The sequence below is a fragment of the Lemur catta genome, chromosome Y (genome assembly GCF_020740605.2).
Source record: "Lemur catta isolate mLemCat1 chromosome Y, mLemCat1.pri, whole genome shotgun sequence".
Classification (NCBI taxonomy): Eukaryota; Metazoa; Chordata; class Mammalia; order Primates; family Lemuridae; genus Lemur; species Lemur catta.
The window spans coordinates 4,731,922-4,755,598 of record NC_059156.1 but is presented as its reverse complement, the minus strand read 5'-3'; the positions used below and the strand labels follow the sequence as shown (position 1 = coordinate 4,755,598).

The 23,677-nt window shown below is 37.5% G+C and overlaps 1 protein-coding gene across 5 annotated transcripts in view; it reads left to right on the top strand.

Annotated features, from left to right (window-relative positions):
- LOC123629096 (histone demethylase UTY) overlaps window positions 1-23,677 on the top strand; it is a 193,735-nt gene that overhangs the window by 24,670 nt on the left and 145,388 nt on the right. For all 5 annotated transcript variants that reach the window (XM_045539057.1, XM_045539059.1, XM_045539058.1 and 2 more), the window contains exon 4: window positions 6,590-6,639. In XM_045539057.1, the coding sequence (XP_045395013.1) occupies window positions 6,590-6,639 (50 nt within the window). The remainder of the gene's footprint in view (window positions 1-6,589; window positions 6,640-23,677) is intronic.

Genomic DNA, 23,677 nt, shown 5'->3' with positions numbered 1-23,677 from the left:
AGATGATGTTTTGTATTTATGTGATATCAGTTGTGATTTCTCCTTTTTCATTTCTAATTGAGCTTATTAATGTCCTTTACTTTCTGCTTCTGGTTATTCTAGCAAGAGGCCTGTCAATTTTGTTTATCTTTTCAAAAACCAACTTTTTGTTTCATTAAGTTCTGCTCTGACATTGATCACTTATTTTCTTCTGTTGTGTTTAGGATTAATTTGCTCTTCCTTTTGCAATTTCTTGAGACAATTTGTGACATTGTTGATTTGTGATCTTTCTGTCTTTTGGATGTAGGCATTTAAAGCTGTGAGTTACCTCTCAGGACTGCTTTTGCTGTATCCCATAGATTTGTATAACTTGGTATCCCCATTGTCATTTAGTTGATTTCCATTTATTTTTATCTCCTCCTTGACCCAAATATTGTTCAGTAATAGGTTATTTATTAATAGTTTCTGTAACTTTGTGTAGAGATGAGTGTTTCTGTTGTCGTTTATTCCTAATTTTGTTTCACTGTGGTCTGAGAAGACACATGGTATAATTTCTGTTTTTTAACATTTGTTGAGACCTGCGTTGTGGCCTAGGATATGATCAATTTTAGAGAAAGTTCCATGAGCTGATGAGAGAAGTATATATATTCAGTATATTTTTTTTTTTTGTAAAATGTTCTGTAAATGTCTGTTAGGTCCATGCTTTTTAGAGTTTTGTTTAAGTCCATTGTTTTTGCTTATTTTCTGCATGTCCAGTTCTGTCAGCAGGGTGTTGAAGTCTCCATCTATTACGGCGTTGCTGGTTATCATTTTGTTTAGATCAAGTAGGATTTGCTTTATGAATTGGGCATTCCTGTGTTAGGTGCAGAAATAATTAGGATTGGTATGTCGTCTTGCTGAATTTTTCTCTTCACATTACACAGTGAGATTGTTTTTTGTCTTTGCTTTTTTTGATTTGAAGTCTATGTTATCTGACAAGAAAACTGGCTTCACCAGCTTTGTTTTGGTTTACATTTGCATGGAATATTGTTTTCCATCCCTTAACCTGGACTCTGAATGAGCCCTTATGGCATAGATGTTTTTGTTGGAGACAGCAGATACTTAGCTTGTATTTTTTTATTCATTCAGCCAGCGTGTGTCTCCTGAGTGGGAAGTTGAAGCTAATCACATTTATTGAACAAATTGATACGTGGGGTGCATTTCTGTTCATCCTTTTCGGTAGAATATTATTGATTTGTTTTGTTTTACCTCTTGAACCATTGTGGTGTCTGGGTTCTGAACTTCAGCTTTTGGATGATTACACTGGTGGGTGTTTGTTGTGCTAATAAGTGTATAATGCAGTTCTGAGTACTTCTTGCAAAGCAGATCTGGTCTTTACAACTTCCCTCCGTGATTGCTTGTCTGGGAAAAGTCTGTATTTCTCCCTCATATAAGAAACTTAGTTTTGCAAGATACAAAATTCTATGCTGGGCATTATTCTGTTTGAGAAGACTGATAATGGGCTCCAATGCCTTCTGGCTTATAAGGTCTCAGTTGAGAAGTCTGCAGTTAATCTGATGGGTCTTCCTTTTTAAGTTACCTGCTTCTCTCACCTTATGGCTGGTAGGATTGCCTCTTTTACATTTACTTTGGCCGGTCTATTGACTATGTGTCATGGTAATTGCCTCTTCTGGATGAATCTCCCAGGAGTCTTTTGTGCTCCCTGACCTGGATATCTAGATTTTTAGGAAGGTCAGTAAATTTTTTCTTTGATAATTCCCTCAAGTCCATTTTCCAATCCTTGTGTATTTTCCTGTTTGCCCCGAGGCATCCTGTTATTCTTATGTTGGGCTCATTATGTAGTAGTCCCGTATTTCTTACAGGTTTTGTGCATTCTGCTTGTTTCTCGTTTCTTTTTCTTTGATTGTCTTGTTTAACTTGAAGGTGTTTTCAAGCTCAGTTTCTTTCTTCTACCTGATCTAGCCTATTCTTAAGGCTTTTCACTGTGTTTTGTATTTCCTTGCATGAATTTTTCATCACCAGAAGTTCTGTTTGATTTTTTTTAATAAATTGATTTCCTTATTTTTCATTTATTTCCTGGATTATTTTTGTGGTTTTTTTGTATTGGGTTTCTATTTTCTCTTGTATTTCATTGAGCTTTCTTACAATCCATATTTGAAATTGTTCATCTGTCCTTTTAACCATTTTGTGTAGGTTGGTATCCATCCATATGGAGCTATTGGTCTCTTTTGGGGGTGTTCTTTTGCCCTGAGTTTTCATATTTGTGGAGCTCTTTCACTGATTTCTTTCTCATCTGTCTTATCAGTTGAGACCTGGGGGTGCTAGGCCTGGCTTACAGGCCTATCTCTGGGTTTCAGAGGATCAATCCCTGAGTGTGCCAGGGAGAGGAGTACGGTCCTTAGCTGCCTCTTAGTTCTTCTAGCAGGTTTGTTGTACTTCCTAGGTTACCTGTGACCTGCTGTCTTCACTTATTCCCAGTAGTGTATAGTGAGTTAGGTCCCGCAGCTTAATCTCAGTGATGGCAGGTGGTACTTGTGGGAGTCAGACACACCCTTTGCTATCATGGGCTGTATCATTGTTCTCCCTGTCATTGGTTGATGTTTGTGTCCTAGAGCCAGCTGCTGACATGTTCTTTTGTGTCCGTGGTAGACTCTGGTTCCCCACATGGAGTACTTGAGTGCCCCAAGCTTTAGGAGGAACCCTGTGACTGCCTGGGGGTTTCTTGATCTGCACCACCCCTGAGGTGGATGGGAGGAGCAAGGCAGTTTGTGGCTAGACTATGTGAACGTGAATGGCTTTGCAAAACCTCAGCAGGCTCAGAAGTTGCTTTTCCAGCCACTCTACTGAGTGAGTCGTACTACTCCTTATTGTTTTGCTCAGGATTTCTATTTCTTCATTGTTCACTCTTAGGGAAACTAATGTCTTCAGGAATTTATCTATTTCCTGTAGGCTTTGTAATTGTAAGCGTACAGTTTGTAGTAGGCTCTGATGATCTCTTTATATGTCTTACAAATTTTTCCTGAAAGCTGTATATAACATATATATATGCATATATATATAAAATATAGTACACACACACACACACACACATATGTGTGTATGTATATATATATATATATTTTTTGAGACAGAATCTCACTCTGTTGCCCAGGCTAGAGTGTAGTAGCATCAATTTTAGATACATTTTTTTATCAACTCTGATTGTTTCCCCTGGAACTTGTGCCCTTGTTTATATTTAATCATTGGACTGTTTCAGTATAGTCTATTTCCTACACTATGTAGCATACATGCGTCTTCACAGAGTATGTATTTTTTGAGATGTAGGCAGTCCTACTGGTTTTGTCATGGCTGTCTTGGGTGTCTCTTTGACTGATGAGTTTTAGATTCCTTGCTGACCTGTTTCAGTATGGCACCCAACTGTTAACATTCACAGTTTCCTGGCTGATAGTTCTACTTTTTAGTTATTGACAATGGCTAAATGCATAAATTGCTTCAAAGTCTGATAAAATTAAATTCAAACCCTTTTGTGTCCCTACTCTTTGAGGTCAGTCTTTCAGAATTGTTCCAACTCCAGGTGGTTCTTTCATGGCTGTCTCTCTCCCTGCTTTACTTTTTTTTTTTTTTTTTTTGAGACAAAGTCTCACTCTGTTGCCTAGGCTAGAGTGCCGTGCCATCTGCCTAGCTCACAGCAACCTCAAACTCCTGGACTCAAGCGATCCTCCTGCCTTAGCCTCCCGGGTAGCTGGGACTACAGGCATGTGCCACCATGCCCGGATAATTTTTTCTGTATATTTTTAGTTGTCCATATAATTGCTTTCTATTTTTTTTTTTTTTTTTGAGACAGAGTCTCACTGTGTTGGCCAGGCTAGAGTGAATGCTGTGGCATCAGCCTAGCTCACAGCAACCTCAAACTCCTGGGCTTAAGCGATCTTACTGCCTCAGCCTCCCGAGTAGCTGGGACTACAGACATGCGCCACCATGCCCGGCTAATTTTTTGCATATATATTTTTAGTTGGCCCGATAATTTATTTCTATTTTTAGTGGAGACAGGGTCTCACTCTTGCTCAGGCTGGTCTCGAACTCCTGACCTCGAGTGATCCACCCGCCTCGGCCTCCCAGAGTGCTAGGATTACAGGTGTGAGCCACTGTGCCCGGCCCGCTTTCTATTTTTTTTAGTAGAGACAGGGTCTCACTCTTGCTCAGGATGGTCTGGAACTCCTGAGCTCAAATGATCCTCCTGCCTCGGCCTCCCAGAGTGCTGGGATTACAGGCATGAGTCACCGTGCCTGGCCTCTCCTTGTTTTTCTATGTAAAACTTTTAGCCACTCTACAATTTAGATACAGTATGTTATCATGGAAGTACCAGACTCCTTTTAATCAATTTGCTATGCAAATTGCTATGCTTTGAATGGTATTCTTAGACTTAGATCCCTAAATACTTTTCCATGTAAATTCAGGCACTTAGAGCTGTGATTCCCAAGGTTTTTGCACCAGGGACCAGTTTGATGGTAGATAATTTTCCCACAAGATGGGGGCAGGCTGGGGTGGGGGGTGGTTTTGAGATGATTCAAGTGCATGACATGTATTGTGCACTTTATTTCTATTGTTACATTGTCACATGCCACTCACTGAGAGGGCTTTGATAGGAGTCTGCAAGCAATTGATTTATTGCGGTCTCCATGCAGTCAAACCTAATGGTAATCTCTCTTTGCAGCTGCTCCCCAGCACTAGCATCACCACCTCAGCTCCACCTCAGATGTCCAGGCCTTAGATTCTTATAAAGAGTGCACTACCCAGATCCCTCACATGCACAGTTTACAGTAGGGTTCGTACTGATCTCACAGGAGGTGGAGCTCAGGTGGTGATGCCAGTGATGGGGAGCGGCTGTAAATACAGATGAAGCTTCACTTGCTTGCTGGCTGCTCACCTCGTGCTGTGCAGCCCCGTTCCTAACAGATCACAGACCAGTACCAGTCCGTAACCCAGGAGTTGGGGACCACTGAGTTCTGTGTTCTTTAGCCTACCTTTTAACTAGAGTAGAATCTCTCCTTTCAAGGGCTAGAGCCTGGATAGTAGCCATTTTTATTTTTGTGGAATGGCAGTTCTGCTTTATGAGCAGGCTGTGGGCAGGAGCTATAGCTGTGAGACTTCTCTGCTTTCCTCTCTTGACAAGGAATCCCCTTCCAAGTTCATCTGGGTCAAGGACAGTTGGCCATCAGTAATTTTGGCTTGTTGTACCTGTATTAGAGTTTCTACTTCATAAATGTGGGCATGGTAGATGAAAGTAGTCACCTTTACCTGTCATTTGCACTTGGTAGAAATATAGTTTCTGCAGTATGGATCTGAGTGCGAAGAGAAATGTTGGTAGCTTCCTGCACTTGGAGATATTCTAGCCCTAAAATAGGAGCTTGGGCAAGAGGAAACTCTTATATAAGCTTTGGTTGAGAGCTCCTGTCTTATGGAGCTGAGACAAGGTGGGAGTGGTATGAGAAGGAATGAGTCAATGAGTTCTGGCTGAAATGTCACAGATTCTAACTATTCATAATGAGAGTTAGTAGATTTTCCTCATATAAATATTTCTTTATTCCGTTAGTACCCTTAGGATAATTTCCATAGACTTTTAAGGTTGCTTTTCTTAGAAAAGTGTCTGTGGATCTGTTCAAAATGCCTTTTTGGAGGTTGCCCCCTTCTATTTTTATAAATAAATATTCTAGATAGAATTCTCAGACTTGAAAGATATCTTATATCATGAGATGATTCTTAAATGTACTTTTTTCTCTTGAGCATTAAACTTGGTTCTTTTAAAATTCTGTCTTGTTTTATGATAATATTTGAAAAATGCAGATTTTCTTCATTGTGGTTAAATTTATGAAAGCATTTTCTGTTTATAGTTGTTTATAGTTGCATTGTAAAAATATCTGAAATAGTAAAAATGCTTGTTTACCCCAGGGAATTTAAAAAAAAATCTTAGCTCCTTTTCGAAGATTCTGTGTTAACTGTATTATGATGGGGTTTCCTGGTTTTTGTTGTTCTTGTTGTGTTGTTAATGTTCCCTGTAATTTCTAGTGTGCTTATGTGACTTCTTTACTTTTTTCTTCACGTACTTTTTTATAGGCTGATAGATGTGATGTGAGAACTTTCTTTGCTTTTAGATGGGTTGGGGAACAGGAGATTAACAATCTTGGAATTAAATTGAGGATAGTAGCCTAAGGTAATGTTGATTGTGTAAAGGGAAACATCACAAGTAAATGTTATTTTGCCCCTTATCTTTCTGGGAAGTGAATTGCATGTTAAGAAAAAATTAGAAAATTCATTGTATTATACGGCAGCCCTAGAAAATTCCCCTCAGTTTTGGTCTCTGAGGGAGATCAAACTGATTCAAGTCATTGCCAGGTATATATATCTGTTTGAGTGCATAGATGAGATTTGATTATGGTTTTATATACTGATTAAGTTGATAAGTCACAAAATTTAAATTGTTTGGTTTTTATATCCTCATTTGTTGAAGAGTGGACATGGTTTGCGGCTTATTTTAAAATACTTTTTAATATCTTATCACTGATTTTTAAGTAGGACATAATTTGACTAATAATTATTTTTCCTTTTGCAGCATTATCTGCATATCAGAGATACTACAGTTTACAGGCTGACTACTGGAAGGTTCGTACAGATACAAATGCCTGTTTTGTTTTCCTTTTGGGGGCAGATCATTCTCAAAATACATCTTACTTTCTGTTTTTATTAATGGCAAAATACGAATTCTAAAGAGGAGACATTTGGAAAGGGAAGAAGGTATTATTTTAGTGAACATTTTGTATAAAGTATGTTTATTCTTAATTAATACTTTCCTGGCATTTTATTGGCAAAAGAGGACCTAAGAGTGCTACTCTAAAAGCAAACAAAATTAAGCAAACCCCCCACCCCCACCAAAACAACAACAAACTATTTTAAAGTTTGTAGCTAGGAATAAGTGAAGGATGGATGGTACTTATGCTGAAGATGGGGAGTTAGGCTGAAGGAGCATTTATTCTTGTTACAGTTTCACAATGACTGGAGGTCAGGAAAGGACTGAAACTATCTCTTTTAGAATACCTGTGTAATGGTGAGTCATCCACTGTTTTATCTGAGGTTAAGCAGTAAAGTTAAATGAGCAGATTAATCTTTTATAACATGTATACTTCTGAATATGATACAAGGAACTTAATAGATTGCTTATCAACAATATGCATTATTCTACACCACAAAATTGCATATATCTTTTCATAGGACATAACCCATAATATTAATCTTAGATAGAACTGCTATGAGAGTTAGTCATAGATAGTGCAGTGTGGGAGAAGGGGAAGTTTTTATTAGTCACAGACTTTGAAAGCATGTATGTTGATCGTACATGTAAGGAAAATTGTTGTTGACTTTTATGAATTGAGTTGGAAAGAAACATAATTAAAAGACAAGACTACTTAATTCCCCCAAACACATAAGTTTATGTTGATTTACTATTATTTTTGGTGGCAGCGTTATGGACATAAAATGCCCCTTCTGCAGAATTCATCCATTTGTCAGTTAATCATCCATCAATTCAGGAGTTAATGTATTCATGGAGTATCCAACCATCACCAGAATCAACTTGAGAGCATATTCATAATATCAAAGTGAAACGCTGTATCCTCCTCTCTCTTCTGTGAACCTGGCACTAAATAACCGTTAGTTTACTGTTTTGTTTTGTTTTTTGTCTTGTCATTTTACATAAAAAATAATCTCTTATTTTTTAATTTAATTTTTTTTAAATTTCAGAGTATTATGGGGATAAAAATGTTTTGGTTACACAAATTGCTTTTGTGCAATGTGAGCCAAAGTTATACAAGTGTGTCCATCATCCATATAGTGTGCATTGTACCTGCTAGGTGTCAATTTACCTGGCTCCTTTTTCCCCCCTCCTATCTGCTTGGCTTTCACTGAGTTTTACTACCATTAGTGTTAATAGTGAGTACATGGGGTGTTTGTTTTTCCATTCTTATGATACTTGAATGGTCTCCAGTTTCATCCTGGTTGTTACAAAGGGTATTAGTTTACGATTTTATTTTGATGGCTGAGTACTGCTTCTTAGTATACATACCCCACATTTTATTAATCCGCTCATGCATTGTTGGGCATTTGGGTTGTTTCCACATCTTTACAGTTGTGAATTTTGCTCCTATAAACATTCAAATGCAAGTGTTTTTTTTAACAGAATCTCCTTTTTTCCCTTGGGTAGATGCCCAGTAGTGGGATTGCTGGATGAAATGGTAGTTCTAGTTTTAGTTCTTTGAGGCATCTCCATACTACTTTCCATAGAGGTTGTACTAGTTTGCAGTCTCACCAACAGTGTATAAGTGTTCTTTTCTCTCTGCTTCCATACGAGCATCTGTTGTTTTGAGACTTTTGGATAAGAGCCATTGTCACTGGAGTTACATGATATCTCATTGTAGTTTTGATTTGCAGTTCTCTGATGATTAGAGACATTGGGCATTTTTTCATATGCTTATTGGTCGTTAATATCTTCTTTTGAAAAGCTTGTTTTCTATGTCTTTTTACCCGCTTTTTAGTAGGGATGTTTGATATTTGTTGTCGATTTGCTTGAATTTTTTGTAGATTCCGGTTATTAGGCCTTTATTGGATATATAGCATGGAAAATATATTCTCCCATTCTGTAGGTTGTCTGTTCACTCTGTTGATTGTTTCCTTGGGTGTGCAGAAGCTTTTTAATTTAATCAGGTCCCATTTATTTATTTTTGTTGTTGTAATTGCTTTTGGGATTGTCTTCATAAATTCTTTGCCCAGGTGAATATCTATGAGAGTTTTTCCAACATTTTATTCTAGAATTCTTATGGTTTCATGCCTTACGTTTTAGTCTGTTATCTGTCATGAGTTGATTTTTGTGAGAGGTGAGAGGTGCAGATCCTGTTTCAATCATCTACATGTCCCTATTCCATTTTCCCAGCACCATTTATTGACTAGGGAGTCTTTTCCCCAGTGTATGTCTTTGCTTTGTTAAAGATCAGAGAGGATGGTCTTATATCTGGGTTCTCTGTTCTGATCCACAGGTCTATTTCTCTGTTTTTATGCCAGAACTGTGCTATTTTGGTTACTACAGCCTTGTAGTATAGATTGAAGTCTGGTAAATTGGTACATCCTGATGTGTTCTTAATGCTTGATGTTGCTTTGGCTATTTGGGGCCTTTTTCTGGTTCCATAAGAAGTGTAGAATTATTTTTCCTAGATCTGTGAAAAATGACCTTGGTATTTTAATGGGGATAGTATTGAATCTGTAGATCACTTTGGGTAGCATAGAGCTTTTAACAATATTGATTCTTCTGATTCATTAGCATGATATGTTCTTCCATCTGTTTGCATCTTCTGCAGTTTTTTTCCTCAGTGTTTGGTAGTTCTCATGGAGAACTTTCACAGCCTGGGTTAAGTTTATTCCTAGGTATTTTATTTTATTTTATTTTATTTTTTTTGTTGCTATTGTGAAAGATATTGAGTCCTTGATTCTTGGCTTGACTGTAGTTGGAATGTAAGAATGCTGCTGATTTGTGTACATCAATATTGTATCCTGAAACTTTGCTGAATTTATCAATTCCAGGAGCCTCCTGGCAGAATCTTTGGGGTTTTCTAGACAGATCATACGATCAGCAAAAGCAGTAGTTCCACCTCTTCTTTACTCATTTGGATATCCTTGATTTCCTTATCTTGTCTGATTACTCTGGCGAGGACTTCCAGTACTATGATGAATAGAAGTGGTGATAGTGGGCAACCTTGTCTGGTTCCATTTCTAAGTGGCAATGCTTTTGGTTTTTCCCAGTTCAGTATGATTTTGATTGTGGGTTTGTCATATATGGCTTTTATAATTTTGAGGTAAGTCCTTTCTATGCCTGTTTTGTTAAGTGTTCTTATCATAAAAAGGGTGATGAATTTTGTCAAATACTTTTTCTGTGCCTGTCAAGAGGATCATATGGCCTTGGTTTTGGCTTCTATTTATTTGGTGAATTACATTTATAGATTTGCCTGTGTTAAACCATCCTTGCATCTCTGAGATGAAGCCCACTTGGTTGTGGTGGATTATGTTTTTGATGTATAGCTAAATTTGGTTTGCTAGAATTTTATTGAGAATGCTTGCATTCATATTCATCAGGGATATTGGTGTGCAGTTCTCTGTTTTTGTTGTATCCTTTCTTGGCTTTGGTATCAAGGTTGTAGTGGCTTTGTAGAACAAATTAGTGAGTGTTTCTTGATGTTATGGAATAATTTCTACAGTATAGGTACCAGGTTTTCTTTGTAGGTTTTATAAAATTCAAGTGTACAACCATCTGGTCCAGGACTTTTTTTGTTGGAAGAGTTTTTTATTGCTGTTTCAATTTTGTTACTTGATATTGGTCTGTTCAGGAGTTCTGTTTCTTCCTGGTTGTGACTAGGGAGGCTGTGTGTTCTACGAATTTGTCCATTCCCTCCATGTCTTCAAGTTTATGTGCATAGACATTTCTATAGTATTCAGCGATGATATTTTGTATTTCTATGTTATGAGTTGTGATTTCTCCTTTCTCATTTCTGATTGAGCGTATTAGAGTCTTTTCTCCGTCTGATTCATCTGGTGAGAAGCCTATCAATTTTGTTTATCTTTTCACAGGACCAACTTTTTGTTTCATTAGTTTCTGTATAAGATTTTTGTTATTGGTTTTATTTAGTTCTGCTTTGATCTGAGTTATTTCTCTTCTTCTGGTGGGTTTGGGATTGGTTTGCTCTTCTTTTTCCAGTTCCTTGAGATAATTCATTAACTTGTTTATTTGTAATCTTTGTGTCTTTTGGTTGTAGGCATTTAAGGCCATGCATTTTTCTCTCAGGACTGCTTTAGCTGTATCCCACAGATTTGATAACTTGTCATTTATCATTTATCTTTATCATTTAGTTTAAAGAATCTTTTGATTTCCATCTTAATTTCCTCCTTGACCTGCCAGTCATTCAGCAGTAGGTTGTTTGATTTCCTTGACTTTGTGAAGAGATGAATGTTTCTGTTGGAATTGACTTCTAATTTTATTCTGCTGTGGTCTCAGAAGATACATGGTATAATTTCTATTTTATAAAATTTCTTAAGATTTGTTTTGTGGCCTACAATGTGATCATTCTTAGAGAATATACAGTGAGCTAATGAGAAGAACATATATTTGGTGGTTTTTGGGTGGAATGTCCTGTAAATGTTTGTTAGCCTGTTTATTCTAGAGTTCTGTGTAAGTCCTCTGTTTCTATGTTTATTTTCTGTTTGTAGTATCTGTACAGTTCTATCAGAGTGGTGTTGAAGTCCCTGACTATTATGGTGCTGCTGTTTATCATTTCATTTAGATCAAGTATGATTTGCTTTTATGACTCTGGGTGCACCTGTGTTAGGTGTGTAAATATTTAGAATTGTTATCTATTCTCATTTAGTTGTTCCCCTTACTTACCGTTATATAATCATCATCTTTGTCTTTACTTTTGTTTGTTGAAATCTAAGTTATCTCATATGAGAATTGCTACACCAGCTTTGTTTTGGTTTTCCTTTACGTGGAATACTGTATTCCATCTCTTCACCTTACCTCTGAGTGCATCCTTGTGGATTAGTTGTATTTCCTGGAGACAGCAGACACTTAGCTTGTATTTTTTTTATCCATTCAGGATGCCTATGTCTCTTGAGTGGGGATTTCAAGCCACTAATATTTAGTGAAAGAATTGATAAGTGGATAGATTTCTGTTCTTCCTGTTGAGTAGAATTTATTACTCTGTTTTACCTCTTGAGCCATTGTGGTGACTGGTCTCTGGCCTTTAGGTTTTGGGTCATTTTGCACTGGTAGGTATCTATTGTCCTGATACCAGTACTTGCTAATAACCAGTTCTGGTCTTGGGAAATTCCCTCTGGGTTTGCTTGTCTGGAAAAGACTTAATTTCTTCATCAAATGTGTAACTTAATTTTGCAGGATACAAAATTCTGGGCTTGCTATTCTGTTTAAGAAGATTGAAGATTGGGTCCCACTCCCTTTTGGCTTGGAGAGTTTCTGCTGAGAAATCTGCTGTTATCCTGATGGATTTTCCCTTCTAAAGCAGTTGTTGCTTACATCTAGGTGCTTACAGAAACTTCTCCTTCCTTTTGATTTTGGCCATGTTGAGTACTATGTCTTGGAGTTGTTCTGTTTGCTGTGAATCTTCTTGGAGTTCGATTACCGTCTTTCATCTGGATACCAGGATCTCTGGTGATACTAGGAAGTTTACCACAATAATTCCCTCAAATAGATTTTCCATGTTCTCAGCAATTTCTTCTTTCTCAGGGATACCTGTCTGTAACTTTTCTGTTAGCTTCACATAATCCCATAGTTCTCTAAGTGATTGCCTTGCCTTTGTTGTTCTTTCTTCTGTCTCTTTAAATGATTGCATTAGCTTGAGAGCCTTGTCTTCAAGCTCTGAGATTCTTTCTTCTGCTTGGTTTAATCTGTTGCAGATACTTTCTACTAAGTTTTGAAGATCCTTGAATGACTCTTTCATTTCTTTAAGTTCTATTATATCCTTCCTAATAGTGCCAAGTTCTTTAGTGACTTTTTCATTCATTTCTTGAATTATTTTTGGGGCTTCTTTTTGTTGGTTTTTGACTTTCTCTTCAATTCCATTCATGTTATTTTCCATCTATATTCTGAATTCCATTTCTGTCTTTTTGACAATTTCCTTGTAGTTAGAGTTCGGCTGTAGCTCTTTTGTGATCCTTTGAGGGTCTTGATCTGTTTTGATTTTTCGTGTTTCCAGAATTCTTCTGCTTGTTTTCCCTTCTGTGACCTCTGTTCTCAATTTAGGGCTAGTAGTTTTACAGGACTCCTCTTCCTTGCTGGGAACTCCCTATATATTTTTAGGATGTTCAAATTGGGAGCTGGGCGAGACCCTCTTCACTGAGGATAGTGTTGTGGGGATTGCTTTACCCAGGGTCTACCCACAGAGGTAACCACAGCAGCTGGGTAAGGTTGTTATGTGTTCCTGGGTTGTGAGCATTTGCTCAAGCAGGAGGTGGCCTGAAGGTGAGGGGTCTGTAGCAGGGCATTGGACTTTGAAGAAGTTCTCCCAGCCCTGCTCTGGTGTTAGAGGCTCTAGGGTGGGGTCCAGGTGCAGTCATGGGAACTTTGTGATGGTGTCTCAGGCCTGGCAATTCTGGAGGCACAGCATCGGGCTCTGGTGTGTTAGCCTCAGAGCCTGAAGCAGAGCTTCTGAGCAGGGCCTCTGAGCCAGAAGCAGGGCCATGTAGATGGCAGGATTAATCTGACCTGTAGGACATGATCAGGGCCAAGGAGCTAGGAGGCAGATGGAGCCTGGGGGGTGGAACTGGGTCCAGAAAGTGGCAGTCTGCTTTGCAGACACAGGCCCCAGGAATGCTAGGCCAGGTGGGCAGTAGTAGGCAGTAGTTGGCTCCGGCTGCCCAAAGACCATAGAGCTCTTCATTTCCCACTCAGGACCTGATGAAGTATTTGCCCAAAGCCTCTTAGGTCAGAGCCTGGTCTACACCCCTCCCCCCGCCTCCCAGAGTGAGAACTTTGGAGCCGGGAGTGGGGATGAGCTGGAAGCAAAGTCTCTGAGCAGGGACTATGAGCCAGAAGCATGGCCATGCAGATTGTAGGCCCATCAGACGTGGAAGCATTCAGGGTCTAGAGGGTGGAGTTAGGGTCAAGCAAGCAGCTGGTTGCTCCGCAGCCTCAGGGGTTCCTAGGGATCCTGTGGATGCCACGTCAGGTGGACAGAGGTCATAGCTCTCCATGTCCCACCCAAGACCAGCCGAAGCAGTCGCACAAAGCCTCTTAGGTTGTAGCCTGCTGTGTTTCAGTCAGTTCCCAGGCTCAGTTCTTGTTGCTTTCTTGGGGAGAGGTGCTTGGCTTCAAGTTCTGTGGTATGATTTAGGAAAGCCACTGGTCTGTCTACTCCCTGGTCAGCCTGGTGCAGACCTGGTGTGGTGCACCTAAGAGTTCAGGATGGCTTTGCCTATTGCCCCATCCCCACCATGCCTGTTGTCTGGTACAGTAGTTTGCACAGACTTCAGGCATGTCCCTGTTGTGACCAGATAAAAAGTCTGTCGGGGTGGTGCAAGTTGTCTTGCAGTTGAGTTTGCACTGTGACAGGAAAACCAGCACAGCGCTGAGCCAGCACAGCACTGAGCCAACACAGTGCTCTCATACTGTATTGTTCCTCACATTTTCTGATCTTGTATATATCATTGGTCACCTTTCTTTTTCATGTTCAGTGTCCCCGTTGCTTCTCTGTGATTTCACAATGCTGCTTCACAGAAGCCTGCACCTTTCGCTTCTTTCCTTAGGAGTGGCGAATTGGCAGGCTGCCTTTAGTCCATGATTTTTTGGGTCTGACTTTCTGTTTCTATATATTTGGCTAGTCTGAACACTTAAGTGAAACCATCTGTGTGTTTCCGTAGTGTTTTTGACTGGTTTTTTTCACTTAGCATAATGTTTTAAAGGTTCATCCAGGTTGTAGCATATATTAGTACTTCATTTTTTTAAATGGCTGGATAAATTCCAGAGTATGAGTAGTCACACATCTCAGCATTTCAGTTAAATATACACTGATTTGTTTCTTCTGTAACGTATTAATGTACACTTGCCTGCTTATCTCTGCCTTTTGACTCTTATGCATAATGCTACAATGAACATCTGTATGCATGTTTTTGTTTGAACACATAATTTCATTTTCTTTTGTTGTATACCTAGGAATGGAATTGCTGGTCAAGACAATAGCTTTAACTTTGTGAACAACTGCTAGGTTATTTTCCACAGTAGCTGCACCACTTACATGGCTGCCTACAGTGTTTGAAGATTTCAGCTTTTCCATATCCTTGCCAACACTTTTTTTTTTTTTAATTTCTACCATCATAGTAGGTATGAAGTACTGTGGTTTTGATTTTCATTGCCCTGATGACTAATGATATGTGACCATCTTTTTTCTTTGTTTAGTGGCTATTTGTATGTGTATCTTTTTGGACAAATGTTTATTCTGATTATTTTCCTTGGGTTGTCTTTGCTAAGTTCTAAGAGTTTTTTATGTATCTGATTACTAGACCCTAACATGATTTACAAATGTTTTCTCCCACTTTGTGGGTTGTCATCACTAAGTGGATAGCATTCTTTGAAGCACTAAACTGTTACATTGTGGTAGATTCTAATATATGTATTTTTTCCTATTGTTGCTTGTGCTTTTAGTGCCATGTATCTAGTACCAATCCAGGCCATAAAGATTTATCACTGTGTTTTCCTCTTAAGAGTTTTATAGTTACGTGATGGGATCAAGGTGAGGCTGGGGGAAATGGTTCATAGTCACAAGATGAAGGCTTTATGATGTAAACGAGGTTGTAGAGTATTTCAAAGATTTTTAAATAGAGAAGTGTCATATTTGAGTTTTTAAAAGCTTGTTGGTGGTCATGTGGATTTGTAGATGGATATAATGGAAGGCGCAGGCTGGAACTTGGGAAATAGTAGAATTTTGAAATAATCCAAAGAGAAGAATGTGGCCTACATTTCCTCAAAAAAAAAAATGCTAATGGGAAAAAGGAAAGAGGATACATTTAGAAAATGATAATTGGTTATTCTTAAATCAAAATAAATTTGTGTATTTTAATGGATTAAGTAGGTTACATTTTTAATTATCCTTACTTGGCCTTTCCCTTGCTTTTAGTTCTATTGTCCATAACATTCTAACAGTAAATAGGAAAAGGGAGGGAGAAACTTGTTCAGAGAAAGAGAAAGCTGTCCTAGAAATTTTGTGATAAACATTACCTTTTGCTAGTGATGAGAACTGTGTCACAGAACTTTCTCTTCCTAGAAAGTTTCAGAGAGAACCTGAATCAGGTTTTTTTTTTTTTTTTTTTGAGACAGAGTCTCACTGTTGCCTGGGGTAGAGTGCTGTGGTGTCAGTCTAGCTCACAGCAACCTCAGACTGCTGGGCTCAAGCAATCCTCCTGCCTCAGCCTCCTGAGTAGCTGGGACTACAGGCATGTGCCACCATGCCTGGCTAATTTTTTCTATGTATTTTTAGTTGTCCAGCTAATTTCTTTCTATTTTTAGTAGAGGCAGGGTCTTGCTCTTGCTCAGGCTGGTCTCAAACTCCTGAGCTCAAACAATCTGCCTGCCTTGGCCTCCCAGAGTGCTAGGATTACAGGGATGAGCCACTGTGCCCGGCTCTGCATCAGGTTTTATAAAAGTTGAGGAAAGGGATGTAATTATTCCAAATATGAGTCCAGACGGAGCAAAACAACTTTATTAGTACTGCTCATAGTAATGTTCTTTTTTTTGAGACAGAGTCTCACTCTGTTGCCCAGGCTAGAGTGCCATGGCATCAGCCTAGCTCACAGCAACCTCAAACTCCTGGCCTCAAGCGATCCTCCTGCCTCAGCCTCCTGAGTAGCTGGGACTGCAGGCATGCGCCACCGTGCCCGGCTAATTTTTTTGTTTGTTTGTTTCTATATATATTTTTAGCTGTCCATATAATTTCTTTACATTTTTTTAGTAGAGACGGGGTCTCGCTCTTGCTCAGGCTGGTCTCAAACTCCTGAGCTAAAATGATCCACCCTCCTCGGCCTCCCAGAGTGCTAGGATTACAGGCGTGAGCCACCACGCCTGGCCCATAGTAGTGTTAAACCGTGCTGTGCCATGGAAATAATGCAAGCCATATATGAAATTTTAAATTTTCTAATTGACATATTTAAAAAATTTAAACGAAACAGGTGAAAATAATTTGGAAGGATACTTTATTCAACCATTGTATATCTAAAATCTATAAGTGAGATATTTTTCCTTTTTGTTTGTACTAAATGTTTGAAATCTGCTGTATATTTTGCACTGATGTTTGGACCAAGTCACTTTATATGCTTAATACCCATGTGTATTTAAGATATTATACTCAGTATCAAACAGGTCTAAGGCTCCTTTTAGTATGATTTAGTCCCCTTTTACATTGGTATGCTCATGAAAATACAAAGAGAACCTAAAGTGCCTTTTAGTTCTATTTGTAATATTCTGGAGAAACAGTAAGAAATGGTAGCATTTTTTTGTATCCTCCATTTTTTCCTGATTTTTATACCCATTTCTGGTAGGACTAGAAAGAAGATGACTTGATTGCCTTGTCTTGAGAATATTGCATGGTGCTCCTTTCTTACGTACATTTGTATATCTTAGAGCTGTAATTAGAGAACATAGAACATTTAGGATTTTTCTAAGGTCTCTGATAGGAACCAGAGAAAATTCTGGTATTGGTTTCATAACTGACCACATTGTCAACAATAACCTTAGTTGAAACACATTGTTTTTCTTGTTTGTTTTGTTTTAATTTAAAAACATGCTATAATATAGACTAGTGATAACACGTTAAACTATAATTTTTTAACTGAGGGTTGTGTTAGGTACTCTGACACAGTGTAGGTCCTAAAGTTCTGTTAAGATTTGTGCAGAGACAGAATTTTGTGAGTATGTTTTCCAGAAAGTTGTTCCTGATCCTTATGATAGGTGAAAGAATGGTATTAGATATTTAGGCATTTTTCTGTTAGTCTCTTTTATGTCATTCATTTGCATAGATCCATGTTTCTCTGAAGAATATACTGTTAGGCACAGTTTCTCCACAACTTTGCCATTTTAAAAGAATTTTCTTTAAATTTTGATACAGGTATGAAGTGATACCTCGGCTGTGGTTTTGGTTGCGTTGCTCTGAAGGGTAGTGATGTTTGAGTATCTTTTTGTATGCTTATTGGCATTTCTGTAGTTTATTTAGAGCAATGCCTATTAAAGTCTTTTGCACATTTAAAAGTGGTTTATTTACTTTTCTTTTTTGCAGAGATTGGGTCTTGCTATTTTGCCCAGGCTAGCATTAACCTTTTATCATTGCACTGTAAGAGTTCCATATAAACATTACAGATTAGAATCACCATCAGACTTATGATTGCAAATATTTTCTCCCATTGTTTGGATTATTTTTACTTTTTTGATGGTGTTTTTTGAAATATGAGTTTCTAATTTTGATGAAGTCTACTTAATTTCTTTTGTTGCTGATGCTAGTGTTTTAGGTGACGTTTAGAAAACCATTGCCTAACTGAGGTTGCAAAAATGTACTTTTGTTGTTTTCTTCTTAGGGCTTTATAATTTTGGCAGTTACATTTAAGTATGTAATCCATTTAGAGTTAATTTTTGTATATGATACAAGGTAGGGTTCTGACTTCATTCTTTTATATGTGAATATACAATTGCCCTGCAGCATCATTTATTATAAAGATTATTCTTGGCACTTTTTTCAAAAATCAGTTGTCTGTAAATGTGTAAGGGTTTTTATTTCTAGACTGTCAGTTCTATTTTATTGATCTGTGTGTCTGGCCTTATTGCAGTGCTACCATATCTTAATTAGTGTGCCTTTTTGTAGTTAAGTTTTGAGATTGGTAAGTACAATTCCTTCAACTTTATTCCTTTTTTTCCAAAGTTGTTTTGGTCTTCTGACTACCTTGCATTTTCCACATGCATTTTAAGATCAGTTTTGAATTTCTGTCCAAGTCAGCAGAGATTATGATCCATAGATCAAATTGAGGAGTAGTGCCATCTTAATAATAAGTATTACAATCTGTGAACATGGGATATCTTGCATTTATTTAGAAATTCAGTTTCTCTCAATGTGTTTTTTAGTTTTTAGTGTACAAGTGTTGTGCTGTTTTTGTTATGGTTGAAATAACAAATTTACATTATTGCTATATATTATTATTATTATTTTTTTTTTTTTTTTGAGACAAAGTCTCGCTTTGTTGCCCAGGCTAGAGTGAGTGCTGTGGTGTCAGCCTAGCTCACAGCAACCTCAAACTCCTGGGCTCAAGCGATCCTCCTGCCTCAGCCTCCTGAGTAGCTGGGACTACAGGCATGCGCCACCATGCCCGGCAAATTTTTTGTATATATAATTTTAGTTGTCCATATAATTTCTTTCTATTTTTAGTAGAGATGGGGTCTTGCTCTTGCTCAGGCTGGTCTCGAACTCCTGACCACAAGCGATCCACCTGCCTCGGCCTCCCAGAGTGCTAGGATTACAGGCGTGAGCCACCGCACCCAGCCTATTTTATTATTTTTGATGGTGTATAAATAAAATTGTTTCCTCACATTCATTTTCAGTTTTTCATTACTAAAAACCCAAGTATAATTGTTTTTGATTATAGATATTTTTTCTGAGATTTGCTGAGTTAATTTTTTTTTGTCTAATGATTTTCCTTTGTGTTCCTCAGTATTATATATATATAAAATTTTTTTATGTGAAAATTAAGATAAAAAAATTTCGGTCTAACTGGTTAGCTCCATCCGTCTGTCTTTTGGTGAGGGGTGGTTAAGATTCTTTGGTTAGAACATCCAGTAAAGGCTGGGGGTGGGAGGCCAAGGCAGGAGGATCACTCAAGGTTAGGAATTTGAGACCAGCCTGAGCAAGAGCTAGACCTCGTCTCTACTAAAAATAGAAAGAAATTAGCTGGACAACTAAAAATATATAGAAAATATTAGCCGGGCATGGTGGCTTGTGCCTGTAGTCCCACCTACTCGGGAGGCTGAGGCAGGAGGATTGCTTGAGCCCAGGAGTTTGAGGTTGCTGTGAGCTAGGCTGATGCCACGGCACTCACTCTAGCCTGGGCAACAAAGGAAGACTCTGTCAAAAAAAAAAGAATATTCAGTATACTGTAGAAGTTGTGACCACAGATAATGTGATCTTATTCTGAATATGATGAGAACCATTAAGTGTAAAATTACTTGAGGCTTATTTGTAGATACCGTTGAGGAAGTGTCCTTATATTTATAGTTGAGTGTTTCTGTCATTAAAAGATATTGGGTTTTGTCAATTGCTTTTTCTGTGTCTGTTGAGAACATCATGTAGATTTTGTCTTTTATTCTGTTACATGGAGTATTGTATTATTTCATTTTTTGATACTAAACTAGCATTTCATTTCTGAGACAAATGTCAAGTGTTCAGATATATATATAATCCTTTGTATATGTTGCCTGATTTGCTTTCGGATATTTTGTTGACAACTTTTGCATCAGTATTTACAAAAGATATTGACCACGTTTCTTTTCTTGAGATCTTTTTGTTGGGTTTTGGTATAAAATGGTACTATTTCATAGATTGAGTTGGGAAGTGTATGCTCTTCAACTGTTTTGGTGGAAGAATTTATGAAGCAGGGGTGTTAATTCTTTTTTAAATCTTTGGTAGTTTTTTTAATCAATGAAGCCACATGGGCTAGCAATGTCTAGAAAGTAATTTTGTCTCTTTAATTGTTAAAAGATTTATTCAGATTGTTGATTTCTTAAATTAGTTTTGGTAGTTTGTGGTTTTTTTCTTGGAATTTGTTCATTTCATCTATGTTTTTTATTGGTGTTTAGTTGTTTGTGTTATTCCTTTGCAATCCTTTTTATTTCCAGGAGGACATTATTTTTGTTTGTTTGTTTGTTTTTGAGACAGTGTCACTTTGTTGCCCGGGCTAGAGTGAGTGCCGGGCTAGAGTGAGTGCCGTGGCGTCAGCCTAGCTCACAGCAACCTCAAACTTCTGGGCTGAAGTTATCTCCTGCCTCAGCCTCCTGAGTAGCTGGGACTACAGGCATGCGCCACCATGCTCGGCTAATTTTTTCTATATATATAGTTGTAGTTGTCCATATAATTTCCTTCTATTTTTAGTAGAGGCGGCGTCTCGGTCTTGCTCCGGCAGGTCTCAAATTCCTGAGCTCAAAGGATCCACTGGCCTTCGCCTCCCAGAGTGCTAGGATTACAGATGTGAGCCACGCACAGGGTGCCAGGCACTGGGAAGGTATTGTTAATGACCTCTGTTTTCAAATATTAGTTTCATTGATTTTTTTCTATTTTTGATTCCTTTTATTAATTTCTGCTTATATCTCTAATTTTTGTTTTGTTTGTCTCAGGTTTAGTTTGCTCTTTTATTAGTATTCTAAGGTGGTTGGTTAGGTTATTCATATGTTATGTTTCTTCTTTTAGACAATGAATTTATAGCTATAAGTTGTCCTCTAAGCATTGTTGTAGTTGCTGCTTGTCAATTTTCATAAGTTGCGGGTTTTTTTTTATTCTTATGAAAGTATTTTTAATTTCCACTGTGGTTTCTTTCTGACACATTGGAAAGTTAGTATGTGTTTAATTTCCACATATTTGTGAGTTTTTCCACATTTGATTACTAAGTATATTCTATTGTGGTCACCAGAGATGCTTTGTTTGAATTAAAAATTTTTAAAACTATTAAGCTTTGCTTTTTGGACTGACATATGGTCTATCCAAAAAAATGTTTTTGTGCACTTGAGAATAATATATATCCTGCTGTTGTTGAGTGGAATGTCTGTTGGTTTCTGTTAGGTCTAGTTGGTTTACAGTGTTAAGTCGTATGTATCCTTAATGCTCTTTCATTAGTGAAAGTTGGTAATTTTGGAGAAAAGTTTATGAAAGATGAGTGCTAATTCTCCTTTAAATGTTTGTTGTTATGCATCAATGAACCTATTGGAAGCTCCAGTGAATTAATTCATAATTCAGTCTTACAAGCTTAGTTATCTTTTGAAGAAATTTAAACAACAAGAAAAAACTTACATTTGTGTTCATATATTTTATCCTCTTCATTTTTTTCTCTGTATTTTCAGATTTTTACATGGCATCATTTTTCTCCTCTGAGAAAAATGTTATTTAAAGTGTTTTTGAGTTTAGTGCATGCTTCATTGTTTTGCATATGGTTATCCAGTTTTTCTGGCACCACTTATTGATGAGGTTGTCTTTTCCACACTGTATGTTCATAGCATGTTTGTTGAAGATCAGTTGGCTGTAAATATGTGCATTTATTTCTGGCATCTCTATTCTGTCCCATTTTTCTCTGTGTCTGTTTTTATGCCAATATAATGCTGTTTTGATTATAGTACCTTAGTAGCATATTTTATGGCAGTCAGGTAGGCTGATGCCTCTAGCTTTAGTCATTTTGCTTAGGATTGCTTTGGCTATTCAGGGATTCTTGTGGTCTCATATAAATTTTAGGATTGTTTTTTCTATTTCTGTGAAGCATGTCATTGGTATTTTGAGAGGGATTGCATTGAATCTGTAAATTGCTTTGGGCTTTGCTCCTTCCAGTCCATGAGCATGGAATGTCTTTTCATTTTTGTGTGTGTCATATTTCTTTTATCAAGGCTTTATAGTTTTCATTATAGAGATTTTTGCTTAGTTGGTAAAATATATATTTGGGAATATATTGTTTTAGCTGTTGTTAGTGAAATTTTTTTCACATTGCTTGCTGTTGGTGTATAGAAATGCTACTGATTTTTGTATATTGATTTTGTTTTGTGCAACTTAATTGAATTTGTTTATGAGTTACAGTTTTTTGGTGGAGTGTTTGTTTCCCTAAATATAGGAACTTGTCATCAGTGAACAAAGATAATCTGATGTTTTCCTTTCTTACTTGGATGACCTTTTTTTTATTTTCTTGTCTAGTTCCTCTAGCTAGTATTTCTAGTTTTATGTTGATTAAACATGATGAAAATGGGCATCCTTGTCTTGTTTAAAATCTCAGAGGAAAGCTTTTCAATTTTTCCCTGTTCAGTATGATGTTAGCTGTGGGTTTGTGATATACATATATATAGCTTTTATTGTTTTAAGGTATATTCTTTCTTTACCCAATTAGTTGAGAGTTTTTATCATGAAGTCATTTTAAATTTTATCAAATGTTTTTCAACATCTTTTGAAATCATATGGTTTTTGTTCTTCATTCTGTTAATGTGATGTATCATTCCACAAAAAACTGTATCACATTTTGTGATTTGCAACCCTTGGGTGAATTCCACTTCATCATGATGCATGATCTTTTTAATTTTTTTTGTTGTTGTTGTTGGGGGAGACAGATACAATCTGAAATTCCTGGACTGACTCAATCCTCTGGAGCCTGAGCCACCAGAGTAGTTAAGACTACAGGCATGTACCACCACACACAGCTAATTTTTTCTGTTTTTAGTAGAGATGGGTCTTGTTCTTTCTCAGGCTAGTCTGGAACTCCTGAACTCAAAGAGATCCTTCAGCCTTGGCCTCCGAGAGTGCTAGGATGACAGGTGAGAGTCTCTGTGTCTGGCCTAATGTGCTGTTGAATTCTATTTGTGAATATTTTCTTGACGAGTTTTGCATCTATATTCATCAGGGAAACTGGCCTGTAGTTTTCTTTTTTTTGTTGTGCCCCTGTCTGCTTTTGGTATTGGGATAATTCTGGCCTTGTAGAATGCGTTTGGAAATAGTCTCTCTTCTTCAGCTATTTGGAATTGCTTGACTAGGATTGGTATTAGTTCTTTAAATGTTTAGTTGAATCAAGGTGTGAATCTGTCAGGTCCTGGGTTTTTCTTTGATGAGAGGCTTTTTATTATTGCTTCAATCTTATACTGGTTATTGGTCTGTTCAGGTTTTCTGTTGCTTCATGGTTCAACATTGGTAGGTAGTACATGTGTTCAGAAATTTATCTATTCCTTACAGGCTTTGCAATTTGTTAGTGTATAGTTGTTCATAGTCATCTCTAATTATCATTTGTACTTTTGTGATTATCAGTTGTAATATCCTCTTTTTTGGCTCTGGTTTTATTTGCTTGGATCTTTGTTTCTTTATTTCTTAGTTTAGCTCAAGGTTTATCT